Source organism: Eupeodes corollae, chromosome 1 (genome assembly GCF_945859685.1).
Source record: "Eupeodes corollae chromosome 1, idEupCoro1.1, whole genome shotgun sequence".
In the NCBI taxonomy this organism is placed as follows: domain Eukaryota; kingdom Metazoa; phylum Arthropoda; class Insecta; order Diptera; family Syrphidae; genus Eupeodes; species Eupeodes corollae.
Window position 1 is genome coordinate 173,854,111 of NC_079147.1, and position 27,290 is coordinate 173,881,400.

The following is a 27,290-nucleotide window of genomic DNA, read 5'->3' on the forward strand; positions in this document are numbered from 1 at the left end:
TAAAAACGCCTGTTTGAAGTCTTCAGTTCTTTGGAGATATGTACGAAAATTGACACTGAATATTAATATGCGTATTCAGCTACATAATGATACAACTGCTCATGAGTTATCAAAACAATTGTTAGAAATTGGTGATGGCAAAATACCAACCGACAGATAAGTTGATTGAATGTATTTTTCCGAATATTCTTCAAAATTACAGAAATAATAATTGGTTGAGAGAACGAACCATTTTAGCACCGAAAACTTTCATATCAATGCCACCAATTTTCAAATTTAAGCGAAACCGCCACGTGTAGTCACGACATATTGATCAATTGACAGTGTTATGAATCAAGATGAGGCAATGATTTATCCAATTGAATTTTTAAATTTATTGGAACCGGCTGGTATACAACCGCATTGATTGAATCTGAAAATTGCTGCTTTGATTATATTATTGCGAAAAATTAATCCACCAAAACTGTGTAATGGCACCAGATTGGCAGTGAAGAAGTTATTCCCAAATTTGATTGAAGTTACAATCTTAAATTTTAAATCAAAAGGAGAAGTGTGTTTGATACTGAGTAGAGTATCCCTATGTATGTGTATATCATTTGCGATGTTCATAAATAAGGCCCAAGGGCTTACACTTCACGTTTGTGGTGTCAATTTGAAGGAATCATGTTTTTCACATGCCCATTGCCCAACTTTATGTGGCCTGTTCCAGAGTCTATGCCCCAACTGTTTATTTATTCATGCTCAAAATGGAAAAACTAAAAATATTGTTAATCCAACTATTTTAGACTAACCATATAGTACCCAATTCTTTTTTAGTTTTTACTCTTTGCTGATAATATAATGTAGCAATTTAAAATACTTTTTTGATTAAATAAATGAACTTAATAATCATTTTTTTTTTTAAATACTATGCCTTATACGTAGCGAAGCACGTACCGAGCAGCTAGTATTATAGAAAAACTAAAAACACATTTTCATTGCCATTGATAGTAGACAGTGATTTTTAATATTTCCATTTGATTCAACAACCATCGAAAGTTTGCTTACTCAATATAGTTTAACGATACTAAAATGAGTTGATGGTGATGGAGCAATAAAATAGTGTTTTTAAGTATTTTTTTGAATTGTATTTTATTGCATGCCTCGAATGCCATCAATTTTAACTTTCTTTATGAAGGCGTTTATTTTTTCTTTAAGTTTAGCTTTATAAACAAAATTGTCTAGCCGCTTTGTGTAAGAAATAGATTTTGTTTACGTTCGTCGTAGCCTGAATGTGGCGTTAGATGTTTTATATAAAAAGATAAGATGCAAAATCTAAAATCCACTACGTGTCGAAAATAAACATTACTCTTCTACATATTAATTTATAACATAAAGCAGTTCTTTGAATTCAAATGTTTGTCAGTTACAATTGCATATGAAACCCATTTAAACTCACAATTATTTCAAGAAATAACCTTTTCAGTACAGTTAATAATATACCACAAAGCATTCGCTACTTTTATCACGATATTCTATGGTTTGGTTTGTCTGAAGCTTCACCTAGTTAAGTTTCAATTTTGTATGAATACAAATGTTTAAAATAATCCACATTACAATAGATTGTCATCAAAAACCATTTTAAAAACACCAATAACACTAGTTAATTAAATCGCTACGCCTATTTTTCAAAAATTTGCCTAAAAAACCAGCGTGTGTCTAGAAACTGCGGCAACCTACACGTCTGTCATGTAAGTATTAGAAATCAGGAAGACAAGGGCTTTCAAATGCGTTTAATATCAAGTGGTTTTTCAAAAGTCCAAAAACGCCAAAATAAATGCACACTTGACGACGTCTGCCGGAAACATGTGGCCACTTAGACATCTGTCATGTACATGTTTGCAATCAGTTAGTCCAGGGCTTCCGGATAGGACCAATTTAAAGTGGTTTCCTAAAAGTCTCAAAACTCCGCAGGACAAATGCGGGTACCTACATGTCTTTACATACAACTTTAATATCAACTGTTTTCCTTTCACGCCAAAAATTAGCCCTTAGCTCTTAGATTATTGCAAATTATGTTTTAAAAATGTTATTAAAGTTTCATTGTATTATATTATACTTACAACTTAGAATCGAACGGAAGTTCTTTCAAAAGTATTACTTGGAGAAAAACTACAAAATATTCGACAATGTCAGATTCGAGAAAACGTAAATTACTTTCTTCATGCATTGTCAACTCGCGTGATTCCATTTTTAATTCCTTTTATGATGGACATCACAGCAAGTTCACTGAAAGTAACTTTATATTTGAAGCCGATTATAGGTTACAATCTGCTCAAAAGTATATTTCGTTCCCTGGAAAGCATCAAGTTGAATTTCCAGTTCAAACACTTCAGCCAAAAGTTCAAACCATTCAAAAGGTGCCACTTAAAGAATTACCTCGTGCCGTTAGAATCGATCGTCTACGACGTCAGTATTCAAAATTACGAATCTCTGAACTTCTTGAGAAAGCAGGAATTTTAAGCGAGAATCTATTCAATCCCGAAGATATCCAGGAAAAATCGCACATAGATGCATTTTTCGAGAATATAAGAATCAGCCTACACTTTTTCGATGAAGATAGTTTTGATACAAACACAAGCATTGGGTGGCTCAACAGGGGGCTAATTGACGGTGTGAGACATCCTATGCCAGCATGGGCCTTCATCAGGACCTCAAGTGGAGTTTATTCATGGGAAATGGTAGCAGTTTACACCTATGATTTGGATTCTCTGCTATTCAATATAATCGATTTAAAAGAGGCTCAAATGCACAAAATATATAGAATATATTTAATGTTCATGGCTGAAAATCCATATTGTTTTTTAGAACGAATCAAATCAGCACTTTTACAACGAAGTGTTTTCGAATCCAACGTGAGATATCAAACACTTTTAGATTGTGCGTTGTTCGATAGAACCCCAAAAATGGATCAATCATTACTGTTTAATCAAATACTTAAACTGTCTTTTGTTAATGATGTCTCATTTGAAGATCCAATTTGCCAAAGTATCTGCGACGAAATACGAATTCAATATCAGCGTGTTATGGTGTCTTTCGAACTTCAGGCGTTTTTACGTAATCATTCTATAGAATTTCCATCCGTTGGAGTATTTCAAACAAAACCAAAACTTTATGTAGATCAACCGCACATATCAACAACAGATGAGATAAAGAATTTAACGAAATGTCTCCGTGGACTTACCCTCTTCTACACTAGCGAATCCATACAAGCCATGATGAGTGCAGTAGTAGAGTGTATGCGAATAGAATCGTTTTCGCTATTTACGTATCTCCTTATGAAGTCGGTTTCTCTATCGGAATTCGTAAGTATTCAGGAGGGCAACTCCTCAACCACAATCAATTATTTAAAATATTCTTGGCCGGAAAACCTCTCAGCTAAGATTTGCATCCGCCTTCGGAGCATAGGCAAGGGTTGGCTTGATCTTTCAGTCTCCGATTGGAACGTCTTTAAGGTTGCTAAAATCTTCAGATTCTTTCTTCAGACAAAATTTCGAATGCAAGAAGCCCTTCAAATTCTCTTGGAAAAATCTATAACGAGTTACAGTCATTTGCTTAATAATCCTTGCTTGGATTTTTTGGATATTCAAAGTGATTATGTCTGGACCAATGATCTGCTAAAAACTCCATTTAACAGATTGAATCTGCCTCCTGTTTTTAGGATAGTTTTACAAGTAAATTGCAACGGTCCCTTCTACTCAACTGATCCCACTGAATTTGAGCCTACAGTAACGAAACTTCTATATACAACACTAATGTCAACTTGTGGCATTCGAATAATTGAACCGGACAGCTTACTTAACTTGTCTTTTGACAAAAATCTGTATATCTACACCGTGGAATTAATTGAAAACATGTACATAGAGCATGTCAATCGCCTTCATGCCTCTTATTCGAAGGCAGTAATCCCGCTAAATGCGTACTTGCAGAAATACGAATGTTTTGTAGAATTCCACGAAATGGTAGTCGATGAGTACATTCAAGAATTTGCACAGTCAGAAAAGTCTTCCCAAGAATTCAGAAGTGAAATCATATGGCAGAAGGAGCAAAAAGAATACTTGAGGGCAATTCTACCGGAGAGTATTGTTATTGGACCATTTGATATATACGTTGAACCCCTCAAGAAGTATCTGGTCAATAAAAGAATTGAAATCATTCGTAAATTATTTTTATATTATGTGGAACGTATGTTAAAAATAAATGAAGACATTCTGGATCAATTACTAGAAATTGATAGGAAATTGAATGAAAAACTACTTTCCATTGAACATCTCTTCGAAGTTAAAGATTTCATGCAACTTGTGCCGGATAAGTTGATAATCTTGCGAGAACGTATTCAAATCATGATAATTGAATACAACATTTTGGACTCATTTTTCTATAACCTCAGTGATCAGCAGTTTGCCATGAAATGGGAAGCATTTGGATGGCCACACAAAATAATGAAACGTTTGATTGTTATGAAAGAAGAGCATAAAATTGATATTGAAGAATTCAGGCGAATACAAATAAGGGAACTAGCTTCATTTCAGGAACGATTGGAGTCTCTGAATGAGGAAATTATGACGTTCTCATTGCATTTTGACCATGAAAAGGCTCTGGAGGTGGCCGTGGAGGTACGTTAATATTTTCAAACATTAAAACTTTACTTAAAAATGGCTTAGATTACAAAACACCAAACAAATATCTCTTTCATGTATCATTTCATGAAATAATTTATTGTGGTCCATCGTGTATAAAATTTCTCAGGGGCACCCTTTAACGTTATATTATATGAACTATAGATGGCAGAATTTTTCCTACTCAGCACTTAAAATGTTTTTGGAAATTCACACAATATCTCTATTATAATCATAGCCTTATTGTTTTTCTGATGCATTAGAATAACTGTACAATTAAATTAAAATCCGTCTAGTATTTTTGCTCAGAACAGCAAACAATCATCCACAAGAGTAGACTCAGTTTCAAGTTTGTGTGTTTTCATAAGCGTCTGCCTAACTTTAGACATGTTCACAAAATTAGATTTGCCATCGCACAAACGCAGATAAATTGCAGGAGATATGGGGCAGGTTCAGACGACATAACACATAAGGGACTTGAAAGTTAGGCAAGTTTCTAGTATCTGTTTGGCCAACTGCCAAAAAATGACCTTCCAACTAAGGCATGCCAGTACCCGTTGCATGATGGTTAGTGCGTTGGACTGTCATGTAAAAGGTCTTAGGTTCGATCCCTGCCTGTGTTTTTTTTTCACGGGTACTGCCTCTTGCGAGGAATTGACAAATTCTCCAAGTGTAATTCTTGTCATAAAAAAGTGCTTTTTCAAATTAGCCGTTGGTCAAAATTTACGTTCAAAGGGCGAAGTTGACTGTAAATTAATTCCCTTATGTTTTCTGTGTTCATATCATCATAAATGACATCTTGGTTAACAAAAGAATTTTTTGTGTGGCTTTTATGAACATTTGTGACTATTTTAAATCGTACCCAAGGCCTGCACATGTTCTGTAGAATAAGTGTGTTCATTAATGGAACAAAGTAGAAAGATGATTGTCCTAACGCAGATTTTCGACTTTTATAAAAACACCCTTTTTTAACAACCATTCCGAGTATTAAGGAGTATTAGGGAGGGATATAATAACATCTACAAAATTTACTTTTTATTACTGGATGAAATAGTTTAAGTTTTAATACTGAAGAACTTTGTAGGGCAAAATTTGTATGTATAAGACATATAATTTTATGTAATATTATTGTTAAATATATGTGTACAATGTATATCTCCTGTGCCTGTAGGCCAAAAAAACTTGGAAACTCATAACCGAATTACAAACCATTGGCAATCTTCTGAAACAAAGGCAAATTCTTTTTGAAGACGATGAACTATCTTTGGATTATTTAGAAGGTATAATTGACAGCTTTAACCCTTACCGGATAATGTGGAATGCATGTTCAGATTTTATTAAACTTGAAGAAATAACTATTGGTAATCCGATAACTGCAATTGATTTAAATGATATAAAACAAAACGTAGCTGAGTTAACCAGGATTCTGGAATCATCTGTTGAAATTTTTAACGAAAAACCAGATACTCAAAATATTGCACTCGTATATTTAAACAAAATTAAAGAATTCCGTCCAATTTATGAAACAATTGAATGTATTAAAAACGAAAATTGGTTATTAACACATTGGCAAGAATTTTCTCATCGATCTGGTATTGATATAAAATTCTCAATTGCAATGAATTTTGGATATTGCATTAAGAAGGGAATTTTAGACCATAGTTTGCTAGTCAAGGAAATTGCCGCAAAAGCTGTACTTGAAGCTGGTAATATACGTATGGCGATGGAAGAAGAAGAGCGATTACGAAAGGAAGCTGAACTGGCTTTACTCGAGAGGAAAAAGAACCGAAAATGTCGCACTGATATATTGTAAAAAAAAACTATGATAAATAAAATTTAAAATATTTAAACCAAAAAACGAATTTATTAGTATATCCAATAACTTTTTCTAAAGATAAAAACAAATCTAAAAAAATTTTTTTTTTATTTTTTTCGGCTGATGGCCGTTAGTAAAGGTAAAAGTAAATTAATTGAATTGAAATTAGTCTCGAAGAATGTGTCATGAATTCTTTCGTAATCGAAACTTAAAAAAAACTATTACCAATGAGATTTTCTGTACAAACGTATTAAGTAATAGTTTGTTTGGGGCTTCGTGATAGAACTGATTATGGTTGCTCACCTTCTGGGTTCCATTCGATCGCTAAATAAAATTCAAAGGCCCACATTTTTCTTCTTTTTTCTAAACCTTCCTTTGTAAACCATTCCATAATTGGACTATCGGAAATCTTCAAGGGAATTTAATTTCTCTAGAAATATTTTTCCCTCGAAAGTTTTAGTGGTATCTTGAATCCTGCTGCAGCAAAAATTGAAAGCAATGGATCCCTCCAAATTTGTTTCAGCTTGACATTCCTTTTCCGATAGCAAATAGTTTCAAGGAAAACTTCCCAATATGCTCGTAGCTCATACACTTATAAAGTTAAATGAAAACAGGTTTTAGATCGCACTTTTTTAAAATCGTGATTTGTATGTTTGCTTAAATTAAATGTTACAAAATATTTATATTATATGTAAAGATTATTTCTTTAGCTATTTACAGTATACGCAGTGACATCTTATGTCCTTCAATTTTGTTTAAATAACAGGCATTAGGAAAAAGAAGGAACTTAAATTTTTTAAATATTTTTTTTTATATATATACCGTGAAAAACTTAATAAACAAAAACAAGTTACAACATATAATTTATTACATATGCTAATCTAAGACTATAAATCTTCATCTGAAATTACAATTTCATCCGCTGAACCGACAACAGCTGCTGGCTTAATAATGTCGTTGTTTTTTTTTGGAGAGGAGACGTCAGCACTTTCATTGAGGCTTGTAACTGAAAGAATCTTAAGCGAACTCGATGTGCAAGATGGCAATAGAGGTGATAAAGAGCTAGGGCGTGGTGATGCTTCTGGCGATTCAAAAGCATGCGGAGGTGATGTTCGAAATGCAGCCGACGTACTGGCCAGCGGAAGGGATGGGGATACTACAATCGCTGCTGGAGGTGGTGAGTGTGTCCCATTAGTTGTTGCTTCTATTTGTTTTTCACAAAGCTCATCGCTGTTAGTTTTGTTTGAATCTTTGTTTACATCTTTATTTTGTTGTTCTTCTTCGTTATTAGATTTATTGCTATCTTTTGTTGTTCTTGATTTCTTCATATCATGGGATTCTTTTTCGGAACCGCTGTCCTCTGATGAATTACCCTCATCATCAGACACACTGGTTGATTCAGCCTTTCTTCTCACCTGTTCACGGGCATATCTTAAATAAAGGTACTCCATTAATAGATCGCATAGAAATCATCATCATTTTTACTTACTTATCTATTACCGAGCCAATTGTTGTTTGATTTTTTTCATTTTCTGTAAGTTTAGCTAAAAGTACCGGATCGTTGTCAGCGGGATCTTCAAGATCTGATGTAAAATGGGATACAGTCTCATATAGATCGGCTTTTCGGCGACTTTGTAGTAGTTTTCCAATTTTAATGAAAGCACCTTGAGCTTAAGAAAATACAAGTTTATTCAATTTATAGATACAAATGTATTTATTCGAACTTGTTCGTTTATCTCACCGATTGAAGTCATTTCTTCCTTGAGTAAACCAAAATTATATCGGTCATTGCAAAACTCCAACATACGCAAAACATCAACGAAATCAGGAAATTCTTTTGTTTTGTTAACAAATGTTTCAACAACTTTATTGAATTTCGGATAATCTGTTTCCTTGAATGTGATTGGTTTTTTTACTTGCCTGAGAGCGTGTTTACTTTCGCCAGTCAGATCACAGATTTTATCGTATATCTAGAAAAACAAATTAAGAGCAGGTATACCAATTATAATGAAGTTCAAAACAAATAAAAATCAACAGAAGTTGTTTTCTTTATACTTTAAACTTTCAGAAACGTATATTTATAAAATTACTTTAAAATTGAATTCAGTCCAATAAATTGCTTGTTCAAAAACTGTATAGTCCTCAGAGGAGAAATTGTTAGAAACGTAAAAACTGAGGACTATACAGTTTTTGAACAAGCAATTTATTGGACTGAATTCAATTTTAAAGTAATTTTATAAATATACTCTAATTCTTGGCTTAACAGCTTAAGGAGAAGCATATATTTTTCGTCTGCGAATATAGCTCAAATAGATAAATACAATTTTATCGAGCGGATACTTAGAAATATTTTATTGACAAAAACGTATTATCTGAGATTTGTAAATCAGCAACTAAAAACTCAGATTTCACATATTCATACATATGAGCTTTAAATTTGTGTTAGAAAATGGAAAAAACTGTTTAAAGTCTCAAATTATTATTAAAAATTGCCCTTTTTGAAATTTATTGTGTTTGATATTTAGTTTCCCGAAAAATATCCCAAAACTTAAAGAATAACACTCAGATAAATGGACTGCTGTAAAGAAACACCACCTTAACGACTAAGGTTAAGACCAGAGAAGAAAAAACAAACTAATAGCAATCATTGTTTCTTGATTTTAACGCTCGACAAAAACTGATGCTTTATTAGTGACTAGACTCTGTAAAATTAACAATGAATGATTTTCGTAATCATACAAAAAGATATAAGATGTTTACTGCAGAGTGTTAGGATGTTCATCTTCTTGATGTGGGATATTTTGTACCTACCTACCTAGGCATAGAATTTTCATGAGGAATCAAATTTAATTTATAAAAACAATCATTTTAGTTTAACTCACCTCACATGCACGTTTTTTGTATCGCTCCACAATTAAATACGTCGAGTTCTCATCTTCCAGATCCACCTCATCTGTTTCTAACTTGTGAATTTTCCTGGTCAAAATATATAACCCTTTATTCAGACGCCTTATCTGCCTATTTCGAACCTTATCTTCTATGCCCTCTTGTTCGGCTTCAGCTGCTACAGCTGACATTTCATCATTTGTCATTACAATTGCTTTACACTTTTTACGAGCTTTTAGTTCTTCCACAACCGGTCTGAGATGATAATAAACTAATTCAGTATTTTTCTTAATGCTCTCTGTTGCTGCTACCACAGCCTTTTTAAAGCCACGAGATTTGACAAAGTCTGGATGTACAGAAAAATAATAACGTATAAGTTTTGTTTCAATCAGTCTGTTCATATCTTCGGAGGAATCGGCTTCTCGGCAAGTTTTAAGAAGGGTTTCAAATTCAGGTATAAGTGGCTCTTTTTCCTCCTCCTCCACCTCCTCTTCTCTTCCTTCATTCCTATCCTTTTCATTTTCCTGCTCGTCATCATCCTTCACTTTCTCCACTGAATTATCTTTTCCAGATTTTTTCTCATCCGTATTTAAAGTCAATGACTTTTCTTTCCCATTAAGAGGCTGATGGGAATACTTCTCCGATATGGATGATCCGTCGCTGATCGTGCTTTGAGCTGGACTTGATGATAACAGATTAATTGAAGAACTTCTAAATAATTCTACCGGAGTTGGGCTTTTGACAAGATTTTCGTTCTTCGGTGGACTATCTAAAGATATAATAGGGCCGTTGCTGAATGATGGTGTGATTTTTGTGTTGTTTGGAGTCTGGGGATAGCTAAATGGACTCTTGACAAAGCTGTCTAAGTCTTTGTGAAACACTGATGACGACACTGGCGGTTTGGAACTTTCAGCAGCGCCTTTACTAGTTTTCGGAGCAGAATTTAGAGGACTCCTCGTCGATCGCACTGGGCTAAATGATGGACTTGGGATGTTATGAGGGTTTCGCATAAAATTAAACGGATCGCCATTGAACGGCACGTGATTCATATTGTATACCGGTGGTGACATTGGTGGTATTGGCTGATCAACATCTATTGATATACCCATATAGCTGGCTGGACTTCTGGTCGCACTCGACGATCTCGTAACCGTGCTGGTGACGGGACTTTTAGAAGAACGACCTGAATTGTAAGTTGGGCTTGCATTTGGGCCAGGACTCATCACAGGGGTGATGGAGCCACCCGAAAAATTAGGATAGTTCATATGGAACCCAGGTGAGCTCACAGTTGGAAAGCTTGTCCCTTCCATTGTACGTATTGGGCGATTAGGAATGCAGGCAGGATTTATAAAAGCACCACCTGAAGGATCCATGTCATACATCATTTGTGGATTTCCCATGTAATTGCCAGGCGGAAACATACTGAACATTGAAGCCAATGCTTGTTCTGCTTGAGCTGCTTGAGCCGCTTGGTAGGCCCTATTACGATTAATAGATGCTTTTGATTGTTTTGTAGTTGAGCGGCTGGTGTTTGGTGTTGTGTTCGATGGCATGTTGTATGAAGCTGTAGGCGTTGTTGTTGTTGTAGTTGGAGCGACAGTACATGTTATTGGGGTAACTATAAGACCACTTGGTCTATTAATAATTGCTGGCGGGGTTTTATGTGCACCTGTTGATAATATTTTTGGCTCAGATAGCTTTGATTGATTTTTCGTTATTACTGAAGTTCCTAAGTGAATCAATGGTTGTTGCTCATTGATGGTCTTATTAGAAACACCTAAAAAGATAAATCGATTTATTTAAAATACTGTTTGAAATGTTTATGTTCATAGATTTATTCAGTTTTTTAAATTTGGTTACAGTTTATTCTGAAAGAATCCAACACATGATTGGCTAATAAGTCATATAGTACGGTTAAAAGTGCAAAACGCTTTCAAAACCCAGAAAAAATGTGAAATTATGATCAACAATTTTATTTGTTTATCGTTTTCGGTTGCACCATATATGTTCCTATGTTGCTATCGAGTATGTAACTAGAAAACAGTAATTTGGTTAAAATAAATCACGACTAGCACCAAGAATAAAAAATTGTGTTCAAAGAAAGTTTCTAGAAATTCCGTTTCGCACGAAAAGCGCGAAGAATTTGAAATAGTTTTAAACTAAACGAGTAATTAAACTGAATAAAATATTACTTTTTTAATCAAATTTTAGAATGAGAAACCCTAGACCATTTTTTTTACTTGATTACAAATTTTATTTATTTTTAAAACTTACTATGTAATAAAAAGTATTATATTAAGGCAAAATAAAATACTTCAGTTATTCATCATATTTACTGTCATCACTTATATAACTTAATTGTCAGTACTTATATAAATTCAATTTAAAGTAGCCTATGAGTGTTTGAATATTGTATTGGAAATTCCCTAATATATATGATCCTTTTAAGTTTTCATACAATTGTTATTTGTTTTTGTTTCTCGTTCCTTGTAGGAACCCCTCAGTGAAATCATTAAAAAGATTGTTTAAAATTGGAAAGTGTTTTTTGTGTTTTAATTGAAAATCCCAATAGGTTATGTGCCCAGTCAGTGCTTTCTGTGTGTGTTTAATTAATTAACTATTGTTGTGCTTAGTATATAGAAATTTCGGTTGAAAGCTTTACTTGCTGAAGAAAATTTTCTTTTAGCACTGGAAGAGAACTCTTCCGAAAATAAGAACTCAGGAGAATGGAGTGATTCGCAAAAGGATGCATCAATGAGCATCTGAACTTTACAATGATTGGCATGATAACTGGAAAAAAAGACAGCATTGCACATAAAAAAAAAAGCTCGACGAAATTTATGAGTGTAAAAGTTTGGCCACCCAATTATCGGTGCAGAAGAAGCTCTTAACATTTAAATTCAAAGGCGATATTTCTTTATTTGATCATTTCAAAAATTTGATGAGTTAATCATTGAGCAACCTGCAGCAGGAGCTCAGGTCGACGAGGTGGGTAAAATGGCACATTTACTTTGTTCGCTACATTCAGCCAACATCGCACTCCATCGAGTTCATCCTCTCTTGAAGAAGAAAACTGGATTAAGTAAACCAACGAAAATGTTGATATACAAACAACTGCTAAGACCGGTTATCACCTACGGTTTTCCGATATGGTTCACCATATCAAAAACTGCAATGGAAAGACTTAAAGTCTTCGAGAGGAAGATTAGAGAGAGATTAATGAGAAGGATGGCCAATCAAGAACGACACCCGGACCCGAGATACCTTTGTGGTATCGATATCCTGGACAAACTCACCACTGACGACGACGTCTCCTTCTATGCTGGCCTGGAGTCAGCATACTACCGCGGCTGAACACCGCCACACCAAACCAACCTCCATCAGGACAACCAGGACTGAACAACCCGAGATGAACCTCACCGACGACACTTTTTTTAGCCATCAACTTTATGTTAAACACATGTTAAATTTTGAATTTCATCAATGTATAAAGATAGGCCCCCTTTGTGCCAAGAAATGTTTTAGTTAAAGTTATTGTTAAATATTATTTATGTTAGAATTAAGCCAAATGTATATAAATTTTGTATGGTTCAATAAATTAAAATGTAAAAATTTCGCTACATCCATCGGATGATGGAATTGTGACGGCCATACAAACTTTAGCCGAAAAGGACTTGACACTGGCATTTGTAAAAACCAGGCTGCTTGAATACCGAATAAAACTCAATCAAACTCAATTCAAACAAGGAATGGACCAGATCTGGGGCAGTTCAAACAATTATCCCAAGTTAGAAGAAATTTGCTTTTATGATTGTCAAAACAAAATATAATATAAATAACTGTACAGCGAATAATGAAATAAAATTTTTGCTGGATTCTGGAGCAACAAGCGTGAATATTTTTTAACTTTGAATCAACTGGACCAACCCTTGGAAATCGAAGGAGAACACAACGCTGCACGTCAACGAAAAAGGAACCATCGACGTTATAACTAAGGATGGCATTAAAGGCGTACTACAAAACGTGTTTTACTCACCGAAGATCCCCTATAACATTTTGTCTGTTCGAAGATGTCGATACATTTTGAAAACAATGGTGAAGGTGTAATTAAAAAATGCAACGAAATATTCGTTAAGGGTGAGTTATGTAAGAATTTAATTATAATACAGTTTTATTATTTGAATCTAAAAACTAATTCAGAAAATAATACCTGTAAGAAAGATATATACTATGGCATAAAGCCTAAGTCATATAAGTACAAACTAACTTATAGAAATGCGAGAAAGGAAAATGGCTGCAGATAGTGAAGTCTCGTTCCTACTAATTTGATGTGCAAAGCATGTATTTATGGAAAACAATCACGTTTAAAATTTTCAAATTATTAATAATTCATTCGGATATATGTGGACCAATTACCCCTGTAACAATAGATAACAACAATTATTTTGTGACTCGATGAATTCACCCATTACACTGTGGTATATCTATTAACTCATAAGTCAGATCTTTTGGAAGTTTTTGAAACTACGTTGCTAAAAGTAACATTTAACAACATTTAAGTCTTAAAGCAGAACAAATTAACAGTGATAATGGACGTGAATATATTTCAAATGATATGAAATCATTATTCAAGGAAAAGGCCAAAACATATCATTTGATGGTCCCATATAGCAGCACTCGGTTACTAAAAGAATGAATAGTACACTCACCGAAAAAGCTCGTGCTATATTAAATAATGCGAATTTACAAAAATATTTTTGGGGAGAAGCAATTTTAACTGCTACACATTTATTAAATATTTCCCCAACAAAAGCATTACGCTCAATCTGAAATTGAAATGTGGCATAACAGAAAACCAAACATAGGTAACTTAAACATTTTTGGCTCTAAAAATAGGAAAAGTTAATTTGAAGAAAAATCTTTTAAAGGTTTATTTGTGGGCTATGAGCCAAATGGTTATAAAATTTTGGATCCAAGAAAATTTTTGACAAACTAAATTTTAAAATATCAACCAGTTTTAGACTCCACGGAATTATTTAAAATGCCTCAATTTACTAACACTGAAAAAGTTTATGATGATGAAAAAGCAGGTAAATCCGTTGAAACAGATAAATCCGGTGCTATAGAAACCGATAAATCCGGTATTATGGAAACGGGTGATGAACATGAAAATGTTCAATCAAAACACTTTAAAACTGGCGATGGGAACTGTAGAAAAAGTGAAAGAATCAAAAATCTGCCAATAGTCTCTTATAAAGAGGAACAGGGAGATAATGAAAATGTTTTTTTAAATTAATTTCAAAAGACTTCCAAGAAATTAATGAAATGGAAGATAAAGATAAATGGTTAGAAGCCATAAAAGAGGAACTTAATTCACCGGAAGTGAACAATATTTCGACGATTGTACAAAGAACAATTAACAACAATATTTTAAAATGTAAATGGTTTTACTATTAAAAATGATTTAAACGGAAACTCATATAGGTATAAAGCTAAGCTTGTCGCTAAGGGTTTTAGCAAAAAATACTTACAGGATTAAATCGAAACATTCGTCCCAACTTTCGAATTATTCTAGCATTCGTTTGCCAATTCAATTTACTTATCCATCAAATGGATGTAAAGTCAGCTTTTTTAAAGGGATCCCTAAAGGAAGATATTTATATGACTATACCAGAAGGTATTACCAAAAGGAGTGATAATTTGATATGTAAATTGAATAAAGCAACGTGTGGGCTACAATGTGTGGGCTGAAACAATCAGCTAGTGCTGGTTTCAACATTTTTCAATGTTTCGATGAAATTTTAAAAAAAAAATTAATTTTAAAAACTCACCTAACGACCATTATCTATATTTTCTAGATAGAGGACATCCAAATCAAAATGTTTACCTCATTTTTTTATTTTGATGACCTTTTGATTGTATCAGGAGATTTAGACACTATGAAAAACTTCAAAATCCATTTAAAACAACAATTCGAAATGGTTGATATGAATGAAATAAAGTTGTTTTTAGGAATAAGAGTTCTAAGAAAAGTAATTTTTAAAACAATGTTTTAAAATGAAATGAACAATGTTTCATAATGAAAACTGTAAGCCCATAAGTACTCCTCTAGCAGGCAAATTCATACAGAAAAGAAAGCGTGATGGAGAGTTTAAAGCTCCTTGTCGAAACTTTATTGATTGTTTGATGTACGCAATGTTGTGTACTCGTCCCGATGTTTGCACAGCAGTTAATTTTCTTAGCAGATTCCGAAACAAAAATAACAAAGAACTTTGGCAAAATTTAAAAAAATTCTTGAGATACATAAAGGGTACCGATTGGGGTAGTTCAACTTTAATATCAGTCTAAGAGAATTTATATAATTTTTTTTTCAAAGTATGTTATTTACGTTTCATATAATATAATATATATCAATTAAGCTTTATAATACAATCAAGCCCGATACATAAGAAAGGAGACCCTCTAAATTGCGCCAACTACAGAGGCATCAATCTGCTTAACATTGCATATAAGATCCTCTCTGCGTATTATGTGAACGTCTCAAGCCGTTCGTCAACAACCTGATTATTCCTTATCAGTGTGGCTTCGGACCAGGAAAGTCCACTATCCACCAAATATTCACACTACGGCAACTCTTGGAAAAAAAACAGGAACTTCAAATCGATACCCACCATCTCTTTATCGATTTTAAAGCCGCGTATGACAGCATCTATAGGGAAGAGCTCTACCGAGCAATGTCTAGTTTTGGCATCCCTGTCAAACTTATACGTTTGTGCAGAATGACGATGGAGAATGCACGCTGCTCTATCAAGGTCGGAAAAGATCTCACCGATGCATTTGATGTCAAAAAAGGTTTTAGACAAGGCGATGCATTGTCATGCGACTTCTTCAACATCGTTCTGGAAGGAATTGTGCAAAACTCAACCGTTAACACTAGAGGCACAATCTTCCAAAGGTCCATCCAATTACTCGGATACGCAGATGATATTGACATAATTGGAAGATCAAAGCGTGATGTCCGTAGAGCGTTTTTGAGCATTGCGACGGAGGCGAAGAAGATGGGTTTAGTGGTCAATGAAGGCAAGACCAAGTATATGCTGTCATCAAAAAAGGACATTGAACAACGACGTGTTGGACAAAACGTCACCATGGACAGCTATAACTTTGAGGTAGTTAAGGACTATGTCTACCTAGGCACCGTTATTAACACAGACAACGACACCAGCGCTGAAATCAAATGAAGAATAACTCTTGCAAATCGCTGCTTCTGTGGACTTAGATGGCAATTGAGAAGTAAAGTCCTCTCTCGACCATCTAAAATCATTATCTATAAGACACTCATCATCCCGGTTCTCATTAATGGCGCTGAGGCCTGAACCCTGCCAAAGAAAGATGAAAGCGTCTCAGGATGATTCGAGAGAAAAATTCTTCGGGTGATTTTTGGTCCCGTACGCATAGATGAAGAATGGAGGAGTAGATATAACGACGAACTGTACGGGCTGTTCAGCGACACTGACCTAATTAGCAGAATTAAAGTCCAACGGCTTAGATGGCTAGGTCATGTAAAGCGAATGGACATCAACGCTCCAGCCCGGAAGGTCTTTGAATCCAATCCCGAGGGACGGTGCCGTAGAGGAAGACCGCGACTCAGGTGGTGCACCCAGGTGGGACAGGACCTCAACCAACTTGGCGTGCGAAACTGGTGACAGCTAGCTAGGGGCCGAGCTGGCTGGAGACGCATGTTGGTTGAGCTCCAGGTCTGGCCCGGACTGTAGCACAACCTTAAGTCAGCAAGTTAGTATTAAATTTTTTATTATTTTTATCAATCATTTAAACTTTATAAAATTATTTTTATTTTGAGGGCGGCTATTGAGTTTGCACCCTAAGGCAAAATAAAATACTTCAGTTATTCATTTCATATTCACTGTCATTACTTAAATAACTTCCGCATCACTTATATAAATTAAAATCAAAGTAGCCTATGAGTATTTGAATATTCAGTGAAATTATTAAAAAGATTGTTTAAAATTGAAAAGAATAACTTTGTCGTCTTGAAGGAATCTTTGTATGACTATAAAACACTAACTATAAAACACTAAAATACGATTGAAGATGATACATGTATGTAATTATATTTATTGGTTTTTATGTTTTTCAGACTTTTAATAGAATTTCAAAAAACCCTACACTCCTACAGGTATCTCTTTGCAAACAATTAGGTCTATCACAAATTCCATTATAGTTAGAAAAGTTTCGAGTTAAGATGGAATTCGTAATATGGCTGAATCGATTTAGACTTCAGAAGCTTCGAAATGCAGAAGTATTTAAAAAAATTTAAATTCAACATAGCGAACTGATTAAAATAACTTTGGTCAATTTTAATTTCGACACAGTTCGCGAAACAAACTGACACATGAAAAATATTCACTTTATACATACAGTTGCTCCCACGACTATTCGGACACGATTACACAAGATATAAATGTATAACATGAAGAGTGTATAACTATTTAATATGACATTCAAAAACGTTTTTATTTTAAATAAGCTATTTATTAATATTAAAAACAATATCAATTCTATAATTTAACACCTCGCAAGTAATCGGACATTTAATATTCAGAACTTAGTTGCGTATACCTTCGATTTAATGGCTTTCTTAAGGTTTTAAGTTTATATAATATATGTTCAATTTTAATTAGGTCACAATTTCTATTATTTAAGCACCTTAGGGCTATTATACAATACGATGACCTTGCTGTACAAGATATCGTCTTTGGGTAGTATTCCTGGTGGAAGATGAGAGTGCCTTGTATTACAAACTCACTGAAACTGAACCCCAAAAGTTGTTTTAAAATATTTACTGTTAAATACATTTAACCTTTCACAACATGTTAGTTCCGAACACCAGAACTTGCAACACACCCTCATATCATGACCGACCTCCGCGTGCTTCACAGCTTCTTTTCCATAACGTTTCTGCTCACATTGCCAATCCTATTTCCGTTGTTACATCTTGAAATTATAATACAAGCGCTTCATATTACAATTTTTGATATTCCTCGTACTGATTTACCAACCTGGCTATATGCAACGGCCATTTTTTGAATTTTCCAGAAGTTTGTTTTCTCTTTGGCTCGTTTTCGACGTGAAGGAGGAAACTAACTTAAATGTTAGTAAAGTATTCCATAACACCAGGTTAATAATAATATTGTTTGACGGCAAAAGTACCATTACAGAGTGACTACAGGGAATAAACAGTGGGTGCTTGATTATGTGTGAGAAATACAGTTTTTTGTACTCAACATTATTTTGAGCTTAAATATGTTATAAAATTATATTATAAGTTCTACTACTCCTAAAGGTATATTACATTGCATTCTCTTTGCCCGATTATTCGTGGAAGCCACTGTAGAAATACAGGTAACAACTAGATGATTTTTATTTAGTTAAAAATTCTAATACTCATATTATTATTATTATACGATTCGATACCCCTTTTAAAACTACTCCAAGAGTAAAACTCCTTGCAAAGGACTTTATAGTTTGAAGTTTTCCAAAATTTTATTTAAATTGCGGTAAAATGATTACTACTCAAACACTATTTTGATTTGATTCACATCTACATACATTTTTTGAAAAACTTAAGACTCGGAACGCCTTTAGATCTCGTTTTTCTTAAAACTTTGGAGTATATTATTATAGAGTAAAGTAATACTATTTAATTTACCTGAACCGAAAACCTTCGAGATAACTGGCATTGTCGACGGTGCTGTAGGCTTAGTAGGAAGTTCTACGTTAACCATTTTCTTTACTGTAGGTGGACTTGAATAAAGCATCGTTGGCGATGTACTCACAACCGCAATAGGATCTTGCGGCACGGCCTTAGCGTTGCTCTCATTTCGCTTTAATGTGGGTAGATGTTGGTAGCCCTTGCCTGATTCAATAGCAGTAGTAGATGCAATTTTCCTTATACTAGTCGATGATTGATTAGTGGGTGTTGCCGGTGATAACGCATTTACTTGGGCAATTTTGATCGATGAATTGTTGAGATTCTTACTGGGCGACATTGTAATTTTTAAGGGATCTACTACATTTATTGAAGTTGCCAGTGGTTTTTTAATGATGGCTGGATTCGTAGTCGGTGGCTTTGGGGTTGTGATACTTTTGGCCAGAGTGAGTGGTTTTGGGCGATCGTCATTAACAACTATTCTTCTAATCGTTACTGAATTCTTATTAAAAACCGGTGACGATGAGAGCGATGAAGCAATATTAGGATCTTTAGCTGTGGCTGTTATATTTTTATTGATTACAGGAGGAATTGGTAGGCTCTTGGGTTGTTCTTTTAGTGTTGCAGTTATGTTTTTATTAACAACCACTGGCGGTGATGATGGTTTAGGGTTTTTACCATTCCATGCCATTCGCACAAAGTTCGCCGCCCCCTTAGCAGTAGATTGATTTAGATTGTTACGATTATTATTATTTTGAACGCGGTTCGCATTTACCTGGCTCAATGAAGCAGGATTTTTCACAACTGGACTTAGAGTGGCTTTAACTGTAGTATTAACAACATTCTTGTTAGTTGTCAGGTTATTCCCCTTAGGACGATCCCCACCATTCCATTGAGAAGTGTTTTGTCTATTGATCCATTCTTCATCGTTACTACGCATAACTGTCGTCGGTTTGACACGTCGCACCCGCTTTTCTGGTGGCACCAGGTCACTTTGAGACGGCTGGGTCGCACGTTTGCTTGGCAGCTGGATCTTAAAATTGTCATTCGGGAGAGGAGCTTGAGTTTTTTTCACTGCCATTGCCGAATTAGGTGCCTTAACGGGATTTACTCTGGCCATTGGAGGCTGCACTGTTACAGGGGGTTGAGGTTGGTGGTTGTTCCTCGCACCTCTCTTCTTCTTTACGGTACCTCCCTGTAACAAATAAAAACAATTGTTTTGTAATAAGTTATATACTGTTATATACCTATGTACGTAAAAAACTTATCAACCTGAAATTTAAAAATTATATTTGTATTGCATTTAAAAAAAGCTTTCACAGAAAAATAAACATTAATGCTAAGAAACAGCTCAATTACGGCTATTTTAAATGTTACAAGCTTTTAAATTAATGCCAGTAAACTACTATACCATTTTTTGTATTTCAATGAACCTCTGCTAGGCAAGTAGACTTTTTTGAACAAGTCTCTTTCAACACATCTCTACTAAAATTCATAGATCTAATTGTATTAACTTGCACAAAACAATAACCTATGTTCTTACGATCTGAAGGTGTCATTAATTTTATTGTATGCTAGTTTTCACCAAACGCCTGTCAACCATTTAACCATAAAACAAAAACACCCTCTTTCATTTTCATTTCTAAGAATTAAAAATATTACTTAATGTTACAAAAAGAATAATTGAATTGAAAAAGTAGAAGGAACGAAAAGACGATTGACCAAGGAATCAACTTTTGGCTACCCTGCCATTAACCGAGTATAGATCCAAAGTATAAAACAAAACTCTAAGAGCTCTTAAACAAATTTGTTTAATATTATGATTTGAAATCACAAAAATATAAAAATGTATTAAATTTAGAAAATTTACCATAAAGGCGGGAAATCTACAACTTCTCTTAAGCCGACCAACTTTAAATACGCCAATCTTTTTTCACAAACAAGTTTGTTATGGGAAATGCCCTTTGCACAATTAGTTTTCAACTATTTCTTTAGGCATTTTCTTATTTTGAAATCGCAAACAGCAAACACTAGACAAGAATTAAAAAGTCAATCACAAACAATTTTCAATCTTTGGAATCCATTTCCATTTAACAATAAATGGCGTAACCAAAAAAATATTAATCACTCCAACAAGACAGGAGAAGTAGCAAAAAAAAAAAACAATTAAAAATTACAATCCACTATTTTTATGGGAAGTATGTATAATGATATATATGAGTTCTTCTCACTTTCCAGCGGATATATTCTTCTATCTCTTTGTACATAATATAGCTGTCCTAAATTACATATAGTATTTATTATTTTGCTTTTTTTATTACCTCTTCATCGGAGGAGTCCAAGACGATAATGGAATTCATTATTTTCAACACCGATAATGGTTTTCTTTATTGCTTTTTCTCTGTTTGGTAAACTTTTAAGAAAATGAATGCAATAAATTTGTGTGTGGAGAATTTTGCACAAAAAAAAAGGAAAAAAACAGGCGGTCTGGGATTTTTCTTCTTCGAACTGGAACTCGCACTCGCACTAAAATTGTTTCTACGTCGCGGCGGTAGAAATAGAAAATGATTTTATTTATTATCCGACTTTGAATGGAAGTAATATTTGATCGACTTCTTTCTCTACAAAAAATGATAATTGTTCTCTTTTTGTTCAGAAAATGAACAATTTGTTCGATGTTTTTGTAATTGGAGAATTTTGTTTGACATTTCGCGTTTTTGTCTTTATTTTTTTTACTGTTGAGTCGGAGTGGTTGAATTGATATGTAGAGGAGATAAATAAAATGAGCGTATTTTTGTTTGGAAGTTGTGTGAGTGCTTTGGGTAGTTTTTTATAATTGTTTTTTTTTTTTTTTGTTGGTGTGGAATGTATGTTTTGTGGTGAGTTGGCAGATAAGAAGAAGGTGAGAATTTGTTGAACAGGGTTGTTTAATAATTTGTTTGCATGTTTAACTTTTGACTATTAATTTTTGGGGTTTTACATTCGAATTCGTAAACAGTTTTGTACGTTAAAATTGGATACAAATAGATACAAAATATTATGTAATGATTTCAATTTAAAAAAAGATTCACTTTTGCACATAAAAAAACACATAATGATTTACTTTGAGTTATGATCCCTGTTTTTTGTTTCTTATTGAACATTTTTCAAATTTGTAGATTATTTCTAGTAATTTATTCGTAAAGCACTTGCTCAAGTTGTTGATTAAAGGTGATTATTTAGCGATTTTATATACCCTTAGAACAGTAATGGAGTTGCGTGGAGAGGAAGTGAAAAGAGCAGTTTAAGTCTTCAGATTTTACGAAGCGCCGCACCCAAATGTACTTTAATTTTTGACGATGTTAATGAATTACTATTCAACGGTGTTTCCTATTTTAAACCTGTTCTATTGAGATTAATACTTATCTAAGAAAATGAAAAATATATTCGTGCTTCGCATGTAAAATAATTTGAATAGAAAATAAAGTTTAAAATTGTTTCGGTAAAATATTTTTCATCACTTGGCCTTTACAAGTTTATTTTTGTCAAACAAACTAGACATTTTTTTATTATACGTCATTATTAACATTGAATCCAGCTGTTAAAATTCAAACTTTTATTTTGTCATTTTTATGGTTGTGGGACATACATTTTACTACCCAGAATCTTCCGTTGTGCATACAATCATGTGCCCTATTAAATTTATGAGATTAATCTCACACAAAATGTTGCTATTAATATTTGGTTAAATTTGTATAAAAGTCTTAAGTCTGGTTTTCTTAATAGCAATCAACTCAGGTTTCCCACCACTTTTTTTTAATAAGATCTCTGAATACATATGCCGATTTTTTTCAACTTTATATGAATTTTGAGGGTTGTAATCCCAAAGGAAAATCCCCAAATACATAATCTTTAAATTTTAACCCCCAGCCACAAAATCCCCAAAGAGAAAATATAATATAATATATAATAACCCAAAAAATTACGTTACATACATGTTTTGGATATATTAGATATCATTTATATTGCATGAAATGCAATTCAAAGACTTGATATACCAATGTTTATAATATTTGTTAACTTTATTGAAATATGTAGTTACATTTATTTTACAAATTGGAAATGAAACAAACAGTCATAATTCATAATAAACGTATTACTATAATGCGAATAAAATATACATATCGCCGGCTGAATGCTTAAATGACCCATATACAAAAAAATTATTCCTTAGAAAACGAATTTTAAGGTTTGAAACATAATTTCGTAATTTTGCATTTGAAAATTTCGACCTGTGAATTTTTATATACATGATTGGAATATTTCTTTTTTTTTAATTTGAAGTCCTAGGGTTAAAAACATTTATGGTTATTTAAAAAAAAAGTTTAGAAAAAGTAAAAAATGGATATAGACCCTTTTCCATACGATTGTTAAATCTATGAAAACCAAACTGCAAATTTCTTATGGATATAGAACTTTTATGCTTTTAACATTGGGAATTTAACGATAGCAAAAATAATAATGAAATATAAAATTTGTAGCACTTTTAATTTTTTTAAATCTATTTGTAGTGATAAAAATATAAACCAAAAAAGAATATTAATATAATGGCTAAGCCCTTACCCATATTACATTAGCTTAATTTTAAGTCGTTAAAAAAATTATAAAAAATGACAAAGTATTATCACACTTTACAATTAAAAATACCCAACTTGAACTTTGGTTCTTAAAATTTCCTAGAAAAATACATTCAATTTTATTCGGAATTGGTTTAAAAAATACTTCAGCATTCATAGAATTAAGTTTTAGTATTTTTTCACAGTTTTTTAAACTAACTATTTTTGGTTTTTACCTTTACTATTTTTATCCATTTTAGTAAAAACAGAAAAATGCTTGAATATTATCGATAAAAACCTTATTGAGAATACTCTAAAGGCATTTATTTTGTTTGTGAACCTGAAATATTATTAAAAATATTTGTTTCCCCTTATTTTTACCTCGTTTTTATATTATTTAAATATTAAAAAAATATGTATATATTATGGCCTTTTTTGAGAAATTATCCTTATAAACACAGCAGATATTACTTAATCAGCCCTGAAAACTATCAAAACCAGAATTGAAGCGCCGAAAAATAATCATTAAATATTTAATTAATTATAGACAGCATTTTTTTTGGTTTTTAATTAATGTTTGTATTTAAATTTTATTTTATAAATGATTTAGAAAAATGGATATAGGGCACATAAGCAGGAAAAATGTCACTTGGTTTCAATAGATTGTGAGGGGTTACATGCTCTATATGCCATCTCGTCTGTTTTTAAAACTTTAATAAAAAAAACTGCCCCACCTCGTACAAATTTTGGATATTCGGCAAATAAGCACGAACAGAACCGAAAATATGTGGTCTATGGAGCAAAACTGTTTTTTGTAACTTTATTAATAATAGAGATAGAGCAACGAGAATAGCACCAAACGAAAGAGAACATACGAATTAGTATAACTGCATCTTTAACTCAGCTTTCCGAAAAAGTGGTCTGTGGGACATTTAAGCATTCAGCCGGCGATATAACGAAAAGGAAAAAAAAGTATCTGTTAATTCTAAATGCCTTATGTATACAAAAGAAAGTACTTCTTAGCTCTTTAGTGTGTTATAATAGTTATACATCATCCATTTTATTTCTTATTCCAAAACAAAAGGAACATTTGATACTACAAACAAGACTTATACTCACTAAGCCAGCAGAAATACTATGATTCTCTATTAATAATAAAGTGAGACTGAGAAGTGCATGCCGCCGTAGTGATGTTTTATTTAGAAACTGTTAATCATTATTTTCTCATATTATTATCACAATAACAGAAATTCATGAGAGTTTTTCCAAAAACTACAAACATAGATGAAGATGTCCATAGATACTGGATTTTGACGAAATAAATTGTTTAGTTGGTGATTTTGTCGATTTGTCTTACGTCTCTGGGGATATTCCGTGCCGATTTTTTTGGGGATTCAATACAACACCCAAATTTTGAATGAATGAAAATTATATTAATACATCGTTCCCATCAAATAAAATAACTTAAGTCAACTTAAGCGATTTTTTATACTATGCGATAAAACGGAATCGTAAATTGGAAAAATAACACAATATGGGCCATACTCATAGTTATTTGCTAAGTTTTGGTTTTGTCTTTGCTGAAGTAAATTCCAGTTATTCATAAACAATTTTAACCCATTTTTAAACAAAAGCCTGTAGTCTTAAAAAATAAACACTACAGAACCTATGTTTAAGTAGTTTTTAACTTTATAAAACTTCAAAAATAAGGAAACTAATTGAAAAAATTACATTGCGAGACATTTTTGTGTGTTTGAAAAATGGTACCACCAAACACAAAACAAAAGCAGCACTTAACCTGAATCGACACCTTTGAAATAGATGACGAAGATTTTTATGAAAAGTATTCATTCAATGAAAAACTGCCAAATTGCGTATGGATGAAGAAGGGGATAAGTTATATTTCTTTCATTTTTCTGTTTTTAACAATAAATGAAGATTCTCAACGAAACCCAAGTCACATTGTTAAAAAGCTTGTTTTTTTTTTGTATAAACATTTTCTGCGATTGAAAATTATGAGTCCTTACATCTCGAAATGTTGCAATTAATTTATATTTCCTTTGCATGCAATTTTTGTATAGGTCCAAATGAAATTGTACTAGAATTATAGTAAAATATGAGCCGTTTATTTTTATAGTGGCATAAGTCACTTTTTCAACAAAAAAAAAACGAGTTAATGGCAACACTAAATACAATTGAACGGTATGTTTTCATTTTTAAAAAATTTGCACTCAATAAGTTGAGAACTATTGAGATTTCTTTGAGAGAAGTATTGGTAATTAACGGTATAACAAATATCTTAAATATTTCAACTTAAAACAGAAGTGACTATGCCACTTTCAAAATAAAGGGCTCATATATCGTAAACCAGTTTCTAACTGGATGTATATCTAACCTGGATATTAAATTAACACTATATTTAAGTTACTTACCTATTAGAAATAATTATTTTTTTCATCCTTCTTATTTGTTGGGATAACTTTCAATTTTTCTCAAAGACAAAAATTCGTCTGAACAAAAAAATGTCCTCATTTATTTTCATTCGAATAGAACAAAATCTGAAATCAAACTTCACTTTGCATTAGTTTTCCACATGTCATTTTTATATTTCCGTTAACTTTACCTCATGCCGATATCCGAATCCGATGTTTTATTTTCAGTTTTCACCACGGCATAGGAGACGTTTTTCTTTTCTTGTTTAAAAAAAGTAACTGACCACAAAAAGAAAAGATACCTTGGGTAGAGTACACTCCCCCACTTCCATTTATTTTTCCATTACCATCACTTTCAATTCCTTAATGTGGCGTTAGATACATACTTGATCAATATGACGGGCAAAGTGCAAACAGAGATGCAGTTTATACTTTCAACAAATAACTTTTATATTTACCGCACTTAATTGATATCTCTTTCTCAATATCACAAGAGTACCATATTAGTTCACATATAGAGTAATGTCCTAATCACAATCACATCACTTGAATTAAATGTGTGTATTTATGTATCTTTGGTTCACAATGTAATGCCAAAGTGATTAATCTAATTCGATTGATACCTTTTTATTACACATAATATACATAACCGAGGTGAAAGTGTCTGCAAACCACTCAATTCACCATGGGTTCCACACTCAAACGAACATATAAAAGCATATAGAAATAAAAATAAGCATTAAACGGGCAAGGGTTGTTTTTTTTATTAGTTTTAATTTTCAACCGGAAGTCTCCACCAAATCCATGTTTTCCTAATAGTTTTGTATATAAATGCAACGCATTTAGTTGGTGTGGTTTTCGGGGCAACATGTTTTGGTATGTAGGGTAAATTACGTTATATTTGAATTTTGTTATAAAGAAATTAATAAAAACGACAAAATTTAAAACAGAACGTTTAAATTCTACAATTTGTTTTTCATATTGTGAGACAATATTACATGAAAATTACTGTAATCGCAATTCTTGAAATGAAAGGTTAAAAGTATTGAACCGTGGTTCGATAATTCGTGTACCTATATTTTATGCAATTAATTGTTTTTATATCTATTCTTGATGATGAATTCATATTTCCATGCTCAATTAGGAAAGATCAAACGATCATACAAAGCAAAT

The 27,290-nt window shown here is 32.9% G+C and overlaps 2 protein-coding genes across 5 annotated transcripts; one reads left to right on the forward strand and one right to left on the reverse strand.

Annotated features, from left to right (window-relative positions):
- The first annotated feature begins 2,122 nt into the window (after positions 1 to 2,122).
- On the forward strand, positions 2,123 to 6,495 carry LOC129940755 (dynein axonemal heavy chain 1). The gene is made up of 2 exons (XM_056049204.1): positions 2,123 to 4,655; positions 5,830 to 6,495. Exons 1-2 carry the CDS (start codon positions 2,169 to 2,171, stop codon positions 6,469 to 6,471), a joined length of 3,129 nt encoding a protein of 1,042 aa, XP_055905179.1. The 5' UTR covers positions 2,123 to 2,168; the 3' UTR covers positions 6,472 to 6,495.
- Positions 6,496 to 7,099: 604 nt separating this feature from the next.
- LOC129938996 (daxx-like protein) lies at positions 7,100 to 26,228 on the reverse strand. Of its 4 annotated transcripts, XM_056046846.1 has the most exons (7): positions 21,412 to 22,124; positions 19,866 to 20,285; positions 19,091 to 19,802; positions 9,357 to 11,137; positions 8,216 to 8,444; positions 7,964 to 8,144; positions 7,100 to 7,905 (listed from the first exon to the last, which is right to left on the reverse strand). In XM_056046846.1, exons 1-7 carry the CDS (start codon positions 21,448 to 21,450, stop codon positions 7,362 to 7,364), a joined length of 3,906 nt encoding a protein of 1,301 aa, XP_055902821.1. In that variant the 5' UTR covers positions 21,451 to 22,124; the 3' UTR covers positions 7,100 to 7,361. The 4 variants fall into 4 exon arrangements, with proteins under 4 accessions (XP_055902821.1, XP_055902822.1, XP_055902819.1 ...); XM_056046847.1 differs by lacking the exon at positions 21,412 to 22,124 and adding an exon at positions 26,118 to 26,228 and having other exon boundaries at positions 19,091 to 20,285; XM_056046844.1 differs by having other exon boundaries at positions 19,091 to 20,285.
- Positions 26,229 to 27,290: the final 1,062 nt, after the last annotated feature.